The sequence below is a fragment of the Zootoca vivipara genome, chromosome 1, assembly GCF_963506605.1.
Source record: "Zootoca vivipara chromosome 1, rZooViv1.1, whole genome shotgun sequence".
NCBI classification, from domain to species: Eukaryota; Metazoa; Chordata; class Lepidosauria; order Squamata; family Lacertidae; genus Zootoca; species Zootoca vivipara.
The window spans coordinates 3284677-3295826 of NC_083276.1; the positions used below are offsets into that span (position 1 = coordinate 3284677).

General features: G+C 49.5%; 1 protein-coding gene across 3 annotated transcripts in view; it reads left to right on the plus strand.

Moving 5' to 3' along the window:
• The window catches only part of ATL1 (atlastin GTPase 1), a 35157-nt gene extending 24653 nt beyond the window's left edge, over window positions 1-10504 (plus strand). For 2 of the 3 annotated variants that reach the window (XM_060270525.1, XM_060270595.1), the window contains exons 11-14: window positions 1188-1259; window positions 3235-3666; window positions 6502-6516; window positions 9655-10504. In XM_060270525.1, the coding sequence (XP_060126508.1) occupies window positions 1188-1259; window positions 3235-3666; window positions 6502-6516; window positions 9655-9768 (633 nt within the window). In that variant the 3' untranslated portion in view covers window positions 9769-10504. The remainder of the gene's footprint in view (window positions 1-1187; window positions 1260-3234; window positions 3667-6501; window positions 6517-9654) is intronic. The other variant, XM_060270563.1, reaches the window with a different exon arrangement.
• The last annotated feature ends 646 nt before the right edge of the window (window positions 10505-11150 follow it).

The following is an 11150-nucleotide window of genomic DNA, read 5'->3' on the forward strand; positions in this document are numbered from 1 at the left end:
CTACTGGGAAAACCATAGCTTTAACTATACGGACCTTTGTCGGCAAGGTGATGTCTCTGCTTTTTAAGATGCTGTCTAGGTTTGTCATTGCTTTTCTCCCAAGAAGCAGGCGTCTTTTAATTTCGTGACTGCTGTCACCATCTGCAGTGATCAAGGAGCCCAAGAAAGTAAAATCTCTCACTGCCTCCATTTCTTCCCCTTCTGTTTGCCAGGAGGTGATGGGACCAGTGGCACTGGTTACAGTTACTATTTTTACTCACATTACATGACTTGGATTGTTCTCTCCACGGTGGGTGGAGAGTTGCAACACACAACTGATGCAATAGCTGTGCACTAGAGATGCATTTGTGAGATGCATTTGTGTCATCCTGCTTTCTTCATTGTTTTGCAATCCTTCCCCAGGCTCCATTGCTCCTGGGGTGTGTGTGTGTGTGTGTGTGTGTGTGTGCTATAGTGCTGCAGCAGTGCAACAAAAGAAAAAAAGAAAAGAAAAACAAAAGTGGGATGAAAAATAAACTGGGACATTTGAGGTATGCCAAGTTACAGGATACAAGTTAGAGGGGCGCGGGTGGTGCTGTGGGTTAAACCACAGAGCCCTAGGGCTTGCCGATCAGAAGGTTGGCGGTTCGAATCCCCTGCGATGGGATGAGCTCCTGTTGCTCGGTCCCAACTCCTGCCAACCTAGCAGTTCGAAAGCACATCAAAGTGCAAGTAGATAAATAGGTACCGCTCTGGCAGGAAGGTAAATGGTGTTTCCATGCACTGCTCTGGTTCACCAGAAGTGGCTTAGTCATGCTGGCCACATGACCTGGAAGCTGTATGCCAGCTCCCTCGGCCAGTAAAGCGAGATGAACGCCGCAACCCCAGAGTCGGTCACGACTGGACCTAACGGTCAGGGGTCCCTTTACCTTTCCCTTTAAGTTACAGTACAAGATTTCAGCAGGAAGCTACAGGAGGTGTATGGATTGGAAGTATAGTGGAACGTCTTCCAGGCACAGTGTTGTAACTTCTCTGATGCCATTGTCAGCACAAATGATGGTGGATGTGCAATGGAAAAGGTGTTTGGAGGAGGCCTTAAAGATGTTCCTCCCTACTCCCTCTCCTTGGTGTGTTTTTTTGGGGGGCCCAGTGAGCCTTTTCCCTCCTCCTGGTCCCTCCTTCTGATATTTCCTCCTTGTCCCTTGCAGGCCACGGCAGAAGCAAACAACCTTGCAGCTGTAGCCACAGCTAAAGACACTTACAACAAAAGAATGGAAGAGGTAAGGATGATGCCCCGTCCTCCCCCAAGGAGCGTGGCTTCTCCACCATTCCATTAGGCCCCCTTTGGGCTGCAGTGGATGCCTTCTAAGGGGCCGTGGGAAAGCCCTCTCTGTGCAAGAACTGGGCGAGATTCAGCTGGCAGAGAGTCCGAATTGTGCGACAGGATGGCCCAACCCCCTTCTGGGTGGGGTTTCGCTCCATGGAAGGAGCAGGCCATAAGAGTCATAAAATCACAGAGTTTGAAGGGGCTCCCGGGGGTGGGGGGTGGGGGTGGCCATCCAGCCTCTGCTTAAAAGCCTCTAAGGAAGGAGAGTCCACCCCCTTCTGAAGGATTCCTTTCCACTGTCCAGCAGCTCTTACCCCAACTTGAGAGCATTCCTTGGCCCTTTCCCCCTACTAGAGAGCCAAGTGAGATTTCTTAGGAGTGCTGCAGCCATTTCTAGATGCGGGTAGCCTGACCACAGTGGGTAACCTCGAGACTCGCTTACTGCAATGCCCCATATGTGGGGATGCCCTTTTTTCAGAATCCGGATGCTGCAGCGACTGCAGATTGCCTGCCATGCTTCAAGCTGGGTCCCTCATAAAGGCCAACTGAATCTCAAGGCACAGGCGGACTTTCGGTCTTTCAAATTTCAGCAGCACCCCATGCAAGGCCGAAATTCAGTGTGCGCCCCTGCCGCCCGCCTACTGTTCTGCTCAGTTCACTAAATCAGTGGTTCCTAAGTGGTGGTCCCAGGGGTTTGTGCCACCGTTCACCATATCGAAAATTTCAAACGTAGGGGGTCCATGGCTTGGCTTTTCAAAAGCAGGGGTTCTGCAGTACTTAGCTAATTGGGGACCATTGCGCTAGGCCCTAGGGCACACCGAGGCTCAGTGCCCAGTGCAAAGGAACCGATTGCACTGCCATAACTCTGCCTCTGCTCAGGGGCAGGTGGGGGCAGGGCCAGCTCTACGGCCAGGCTGGGTGGCACAGGGCGCCATGGTGCTGGCCCGCCAGGGGGGGCGCCACGCAGCTGCTCCTGCCCGCCTGCCGCCCGCCCGCCACGCAGCAGCGCCTTTGGCGGCCGCGCTGCGCGCTGAGCCTAGCCAGCCACCCGTTGCGCTGGAAAACGGGGCGGCGGGGGGTGGCGGAGGGATCCGTCGCACCACGGTGCCAGGGCGCCAAAGGTGCCTAAGACGGCCCTGGGTGGGGGAGCTGCCAGAAGCGCCCCAGGAGAAGATCCTGAATGGGGTAACTGTGCCCCTGAAGGACCAAGTGCACAGCCTGGGTGTCATTTGGGACTCGCAGCTGTCCATGGAGGTGCAGGGCAGTTCTGTGTCCAGGGCAGCTGTCTACCAGCTCCATCTGGTACGCAGGCTTGAGACCCTACCTGCCCGCAGACTGTCTCGCCAGAGTGGTGCATGCTCTAGTTATCTCCTCCTTGGTCTACTGCAATGTGCTCTACATGGGGCTACCTTTGAAGGTGACCCAGAAACTACAACTAATCCAGAATGTGGCAGCTAGACTGGTGACTGGGAGCGGCCACCTACATTGGCTCCCAGTACGTTTCCGAGCACAATCCAAAGTGTTGGTGCTGACCTTCAAAGCCCTAAACGGCCTCAGCCCAGCATACCTGAAGGGGCATCTCCACCCCCATTATTCACCCTGGAAACTGAGGTCCAGCTCTGAGGGCCTTCTCGGTAGTGGCACCCTCCCTGTGGAATGCCCCCCCCCGTCAGATGACAAGGAAATAAACAACTATCTGACTTTTAGAAGACATCTGAAGGCAGCCCTGTTTAGGGAAGTTTTTAACGTTTGATGTTTTATCGTGTTTTTTAATATTCTGTTAGGAGCTACCCAGAGCGGCTGGGGAAACCCAGCAAGAAGGGTGGGGTATGTTATATTATTATTGAGGAATCAGGCAATCCTTTAGATATTTGGGGCCCATGTAGCTCAGGGCCTTGTGAATTAATGCAGAAACCGTAAACCTGCAGGTGTGTGGAGGCGACAAGCCTTTCCTGGCGCCCAGCGACCTCCAGAGCAAACACCTGGAGCTGAAGGAGGAGGCGGTGCGGCAGTTCCGGTCCGTGAAGAAGATGGGGGGCGAGGAGTTCAGCCGCCGCTACCTCCAGCAGCTGGAGGCCGAGATCGACGAGCTCTACGTCCAGTACATCAAGCACAATGACAGCAAGAACATCTTCCACGCCGCCCGCACGCCTGCCACGCTCTTTGTGGTCATCTTCATCACCTACGTCGTTGCCGGGGTGACCGGCTTCATCGGCTTGGACATCATAGCCAGCCTGTGCAATATGATCATGGGCCTGACCCTGATCACCCTCTGCACCTGGGCCTACATTAGGTACTCAGGGGAGTACAGGGAGCTGGGCGCCGTCATAGACCAAGTGGCTGCAGCGCTCTGGGACCAGGTGAGCAGGTGTCAGGCGTCAGAGTATCCAATCCCCCCCTCCAAACGGTAGGTTGCCAGGTGTGGATAAGACAGGAGAGTTCTTACCAGTTGCTTTTTATTCAATATTCCCAGAGAGAGGCTTAGAAATGCAGCCTCTTGGAGCAATGGTGTTGCTCCGAGTGAAGCCCGACTCCGTGCGCCCCTCCCACTTCTCATGAGTCATCGCTGCGGTGCTGAAAAGCGCCTTTTGCCTCCGAGCCCTCTGTTCTCCTACTTTCAAGACACGCCGTGTTCTGGGAGAGCGGGAAGGTGGGGGGTCTGGAATGCTTTCTAAAGACACTGATTCCGTCAGCTGTCTCTCCCCTGGTGCTTCTTGTTCCTCTCCCATTATTTCCCAGCTTTCCCCCCTCATCTGCCTCTGAGCTGTAACCTCCCTCAAACCCCTCTTGTAATTCTGCACTGTCTCCTTCTTCTCTGGAAGGTTCAGGCTGGGTAGGCGGTCTCCACCATTCCTCCTCTCCCCAGTCCCTGACAGTAGAACAGGCTGCCTCTTGCCAGCAACAGGCAGCCTTGGGCACTTCTAGGCTGCCTCTGTTTCCGGGGTGAATTCAGTCACACACCAACAAATTCAGCTTCCGCATTTTTAGCTGGCTAGAGAGAAGTGCCTGGCATTGCATGGGAAGTCTAAGAAACCAAAATAAGTCTGTGCATTTTAAAAATCAGCGCAGTTTTACATGGTTCCGCCTGCCATCTTTATTTCAAATGGCATCTGATGGTATCCAAATATAGGCCGAGACCCACTCCTCTATCTTGGCATCTGTCCCGCCAAATGGGGTGATGGCATCTTCAGAGGTTTGGTCTGCCATCTACTTTCAGAATGGCATCTTTAGGGCATTCAAACGTAGACGAAAGCCTCCTGCTCCATCTTGGGCACTCTCATGCCAAGTTGGGCAACTGTGTCCCAAGAGGTGTGTGAATGCATAGAGGACAGCTGGGCAGAAAGGCAATAATATAAATAATAGATTGGGGGGAGTCTTGCAGAACAAACCTTCCCCCAAAAGATTGGGGGCGTTTTGCAGGAAGGAAGGTGATGGGGAAATACTCTGGAATCCGTTGGGGTAATGATTGCTTCGATGAAATGCTGTCTAACCTCCCTGCAAACAGATCAGAATAATTGCTCATTGAATAGCCAACGTTGTCTAATCTCCCTGCTCAATAAATGATTCCCCCATGGGATTAGGAGGAGGAGGAAGGAGAAGGGAGGCAGGGAGGGAGATAGGTTTAAGGGGAAAACTCAGCTTTGACGGGTGAGGGCAGAGGCCGACAAAAGTATGAATGGTGAGGAGTGAGAGGAGAGAGTAATTTTAGAGCATCGGAGTCATCCAGTGAACCTTATTTACTAGGATGTGCACAAGGAGGCTGCACTTCTACAACAGGGAATCACTTTATCTGCATGGGACGCTGCATGGGCTTTAAAAAAGAACCAGGCAAATCCATGGCGGAGGAGCCATCTGCCAGTGGCTGGTGGTAGTCAATTCTCATCGCCAACAGAAGGACCGTAGCTCGCCCCATTTTGGTCCCTGGCATCTCCAGGTGGGGCTGGGTGAAACTCCAGTCCAAAAGGTTGGAGAGCTGCTGTTGGTCAGGGGCAAAGGCTGCCAGGAATCCCTACGTTGTACCTGATCAGTGGAACTGTGCCCAGTGGGGTGGCCTCTGGGAAATGGGTAGACTGAGCATCAAGTTTTTTTAACCTGAGACTTCCAGGGGCAAGTCCTCGGCCGGGGGGGGGGGTTTCTGGGGAGAGTCCATAGGAGCACATCCTTTGCATGCAGAAGGACTCGTGTTTATTAAAGACTTCTAAAATGCTTTTCAGTTCGGACACCAAGAGCGGTTCGGTTACTCATGTGCTTTTGGTCATGACTCCTGAAAAGGTGGGGTATAAATTAGAACTGGAATAAATGTCTCCAAACCACTTCCCATTTCCACAGGCTCCCATGAAAGTTGGTGGGGAGGTATTTTGAAATTTTGGAGGGTGGGGAGCAAATTTCTAAGCATTTTCATCTTAGGCTTAAGCCAGAGGTGGCCAAGAGAATCTTTGCCCCCTTTTAAAGGCCATACTAACTCTGCCTGTGTTCCTGGAGAAAATGTTTTGCAATGGTTATATTTTGTGGGAGGGTTATCCCTTTCCTCATTTTTTTAAAAAAAGTTCTCAAACACATTGTATTTATGCCTAAGATAAAATGAACTTTTAAAAAGAAGCCTGCCCACCAACACCTGCTGCAAAATCAGTTCCAACAAAACTTTGCCCAGAAGTATTTATAGCATCTGTGTATATTTGACAAATTGTTGTCTCCTGACTTTCCCGACAGTTGAAGCATCAGATGCCCAAAAGCGGAATCACCATGACAGTATATAGCGACCACACACAAAAAAAATCCAAAACAAGAATAAATAAAAGTAAACCTCCAGTGAAAAAGGTGGCAGAATTTCTGCCAGGAGGCCCATTTTCAGCACAGTCAGCCATTCCCCAACCCTGGTGCCCTTCTGCATGGTTTGGACTACAACTTCCCTCATCCCCAGGCGGCACAGCTGTGCTTCCAGCAACTACAGCATCCTATGGCTGTGCCTGATGGGAGTTGTAGTCCAAACCCTCTCCGGAAGGCACAGGGCTGGATGAAGGCTGCGCAACCTGGGCTGATGGCATGACTCTTTACAAGGGTTCAGATAGCAGGGAGGGGATGGAGGAAGGAGTGTCAGAATTTTCCACCAGGATGCCCAGAGGTCTAGAGGAGACCTCACATGTCTTCTTTCTCTCACCTTGTGTTTTTTCCCCCTTCAACTGCCTTACCTGCAGGGAAATACGAATGAGGTAAGCCCATTCCTCTTTATGTAGCAGCAGCTGCCCTTCTCCCAGTGTTTGTCTGTGTGTGCAAACTGTGCTATACTTGGGGTGGTTAAATGGTTCAACTTCCTGCCTCCTTTGTCCAAGTAGGGAAGGAGAGGCAGGCAGGCTTGTTTTGCTTCGGGACTTCCTGGCTTGCAAGACTGCACAATTTTTGGCCCAGGGCGTTGATTGCACAGCCCCATCGTTCATGTGCTTGCGACCTGTCCAGGGCTTGACAGCCTCCCTTCTTGCTTCCTGCAATTCTAGGCAGGGCTTGGGTAAGGGCCGTAAGCTCAGTGGTAGAAGCCCTGCTTGCATGCAAAAGGCCCCAGGTTCAATTCCCAGGTAAAGCTGGGGATGTCTCCTGTCTGAAATCCTGGAGAGCCACTTTGCCAGTGCTCCAACTCTGTATATAAGAAAGCTTCCTATGATCCTTCAGCAGCATTTAACAAGCTTCTGGCTGGCCTGATCCTGGAGGGCTCAAGTTCTTGGGTGGGCTCAATGTTTAATGGGAATTGCTATTCTGAAACCACACTGAAATTGTGTATTGGAGGCAGCAATGCTTATGAATAATAATTAATAATAATTTATTATTTATACCCCGCCCATCTGGCTGGGTTTCCCCAGCCACTCTGGGCGGCTTACAACAGAAAAATGAAATAAAATAATTAAACATTAAAAGCCTCCCTAAACAGGGCTGCCTTCAGATGAATACAGTACCAGTGTTGGGGGCCACAGGAGCAGAGAACTGCTTGCCGGAAGAGGCCTTTGATTGGCCACTGCGAGTAGAAGATGCTGCACTAGGTGGGCCATTGGCCTGACTCAGCTCTTCTTCCCATGTTAACCATAAGTGTGCATGGTGCCTTCTAGTAGTAGCAGCAGCTGGAACTGTGCTGGCTGGGACTTATGGGAGATGTAGTCTAAATTATTAGGAGGGCATCAGGTTGGGGAAGGCTACTCTAGTCGCTCCTGGTAGTTAAGTAGTTAAGCACGGTAAGTTTCTAGCAATCATTTAGACGCTGCTGCAGAGAACCCCAGAAAAATGTGGTGAAAACTGGGGATATTGCAGGAGGACCGAAGAACAACTTTTAAGAATACAAGTTCAGATTAAGGACACCCGAGCTCTTTTTTTTCTGCCTTTGGGATTCATTGATAGGTTCTTATGCATTGCAGTTTAAGAGGTTGCTTGTTTGCTTCCCGTGGATAACCCTGACGGCAGTGGGCCATGTCGCTTCAGGCAGGGTGAAATCATTCCTTTCTTAGCCTAGGGGCTCAGCCATGAGCACAAACAGGTTTGCACTGCCTGATTTCAGGGCTGTTGCACTTAAGAGTTGAAATCCAAAAATCCACGCTTGCTGAGGGTGCTGCTTTGTGTGAGATGGTGGCTTTTTGCGGGACTGAACCCCGGTTGCATCTGGGGAAGCTTGCCGTGCAAAAACAGCATTTCTGTTTTCACAGAAATGAGAATTGTGGCACAGAGTATCAGATGTCTGATCCATAGACTTGGCCTTGATCCTAAACTATGGCAGTTTCTCTGCCTGGTGATAGGGTGGCGTGTTCTGTGCCTGCCTTCAGCTGAAGGGAAACCACTGTGTTCCTTGGCGCATTCTGCCGAAGCTGTTGAGAAACGGCGAAGCCCACCTAGAAGTATAGTGACAGCTGGGAGACCCAGGCAGAGGCAGGAATAAGCTCCAGCAGCTTAAACCTAGCCCACTGCGATGGTCTGCCTCATGTACCAGTAAATAGGCAGCAGGGTGCCGGAGCTCCAAACTAACAGGTTCCACGTTGTAGCTGAAAATATTAGGCGAGTTATAACCCAAACTCAAACAAGGACAGAATTCTGCAGCTACTAGAAGTTACACAGATTATATAATGGATTGGCTTGCTTTGCCCTATTTATGTTGCACTTTTTCATGTTTTGCATTAATTATTTTGCTAACAGATTGAGGTTGAATCCTGACAAGACAGAAGTACTGTTCGTGGGGGACAGGAGGCGGGCAGGTGTGGAGGATTCCCTGGTTCTGAATGGGGTAACTGTGCCCCTGAAGGACCAGGTGCGCAGCTTGGGAGTCATTTTGGACTCACAGCTGTCCATGGAGGCGCAGGTCAATTCTGTGTCCAGGGCGGCTGTCTACCAGCTCTATCTGGGATGCAGGCTGAGACCCTACCTGCCTGCAGACTGTCTACCCAGAGTGGTGCATGCTCTAGTTATCTCCCGCTTGGACTACTGCAATGCGTTCTACGTGGGGCTACCTTTGAAGGTGACTCAGAAACTACAACTAATCCAGAATGCGGCAGCTAGACTGGTGACTGGGAGCAGCCGCCGAGACCACATAACACCGGTCTTGAAAGATCTACATTGGCTCCCAGTACGTTTCCAAGCACAATTCAAAGTGTTGGTGCTGACCTTTAAAGCCCTAAATGGCCTCGGTCCAGTATACCTGAAGGAGCGTCTCCACCTCCATCATTCTGCCCGGACACTGAGGTCCAGCACCGAGGGCCTTCTGGTGGTTCCCTCGTTGTGAGAAGCCAAGTTGCAGGGAACTAGGCAGAGGGCCTTCTCGGTGGTGGCGCCTGCCCTGTGGAACGCCCTCCCAACAGATGTCAAAGAGGAAAACAACTACCACACTTTTAGAAGACATCTGAAGGCAGCCCTGTTCAGGGAGGCTTTTAATGTTTAATAGATTACTGTGTTTTATTTTTCTGTTGGAAGCCGCCCAGAATGGCTGGGGAAACCCAGCCAGATGAGCGGGGTATAAATAATATATTATTAATTATTATTATTATTATTTATTATTTATATTATTATTATTTATATTATTATTATTATTATTATTCTGCCAGCAATAAGAAGAGCAAGGTTGCAGGGACCAAGCAAACCAGAATCCCTGGCCACTGGCAATATTATCTGGCCACACACAAACACTAAAACATATATATGCAGACTTGAAACTTTATATGTATTTTTTTAAAAAAGGAGCACTGAATTCTGCCACCAGTGCCAAAAGTGTAGACTTTTGGGCACTTTTGCAGAATCAAAGTGCACCTCCAGAGCCCTGAATTCATCTTTTTAAGACATACCCCCCCTCCTTTCCACTAACCTTTCTGTGCTTTTGTGTGCAGGCTTTGTACAAACTTTACAGCGCAGCTGCCACACACAGACATTTGTATCACCACGCTTTCCCCACGGCGCAGAAGGCTGAGCCCACCGAAGGCACGGAAAAGAAGACAATGTAAACCCAGCTGTTTTCCACAGAGGTGCATGAAAACACATCGTTAAAACATGTTAATCATTTTTGCATCCATGTACGAGACTCTGCCACTCCTTGAAACGAAGACAGAGGAAAACAGATAACTCATTCACTTGTACCAATGGCTTAAGTGTGGCTGCTTTAATTTGGACAATGCCCTGCTTGAAAGGGGAAATGAGTCAGCATGACTTTCATTTTCTAAAAACTTAATTTTGCTGCAGGTACATTACTGGGTTGGTTCTCCAGAACACTTTGCCTTGGCCCAGGACTTTTCAAGACTGAGGTCTGGAGCCAGAGAAGGCAGTGGTTGCTACCTTCCCTTTGCAATGGTGGCATCCTGCCACCCCAGAGTACACATTCATAGCCTCCTCTGGCTCCAAGCTCCCATGCCATGAATCCAGCGGCCAGTATTCTGAAAAGGAATGCGGCTCTTATTCAGGAGGCACCACGTCTCATTAACATATTTAAATTTGTACTCGAGGTTTTTATTTAACACCATTCCCTCCATGCAGCTGTGAATGATAACTTATTCACTTTAAGACTGCCTTCTCAGAAGCTACAAAGAATATTTCTTTTGCTATGGTATGTTAAAAGAGATGGGAAGTATTTTTTTTTGTACATGTATTTGAGAGTTTCACTGTATATATTTTTGTTTAGTGCATAAAGAGTGTATCAAGTTTTTATTATTTAATTGTCAATTAAAAGTTTGGTTCCTAAGACAATTACCTCATTTGTCCCTAATTCATTATCCCCTACTCCCATCTGAACCCTGTCTCCTTCGCATTACATGCCAAGCACTGTATGGGCATGATCCCGTCACCTTTTGCATTTTTCAGAGCTTCCTTCAGCATCAGGAGAAAGCACCTGTACGCATATGGAATAGACCCTTCAACCGGAGCAAAAAGTATTTTGAACCACCTGTACTATAAAAAAATCAGGTTTTAGCTTTGAATAGCTATTACATACCACAAGCTGCTTTTTAAAAGAAGTTTTAGAGCAGACATCCCCAAACTGCGGCCCTCCAGATATTTTGGCCTACAACTCCCATGATCCCTAGCTAACAGGACCAGTGGTCGGGGAAGATGGGAAATGTAGTCCAAAACATCTGGAGGGCCGAAGTTTGGGGGTGCCTGCTTTAGAGTCCAGATTTTAAGAAAAGCAAGCCTAAAATCCGCTTGACATATTTGGATGAGGGTCCTCAATTCTTCAGTGCACACACTGCTAACACCAACTGCAATTAAAAGGTACTTGTCCTTATAGAGATCAAATATTATTCCCATTGCAAGGTTGCAGGCTCTGCTCAAATTACTTTTGGAAAGCAAAGTGCCTGCACTTTTGCTGCTACCTGTTGAAAACATTCAGGTGTAC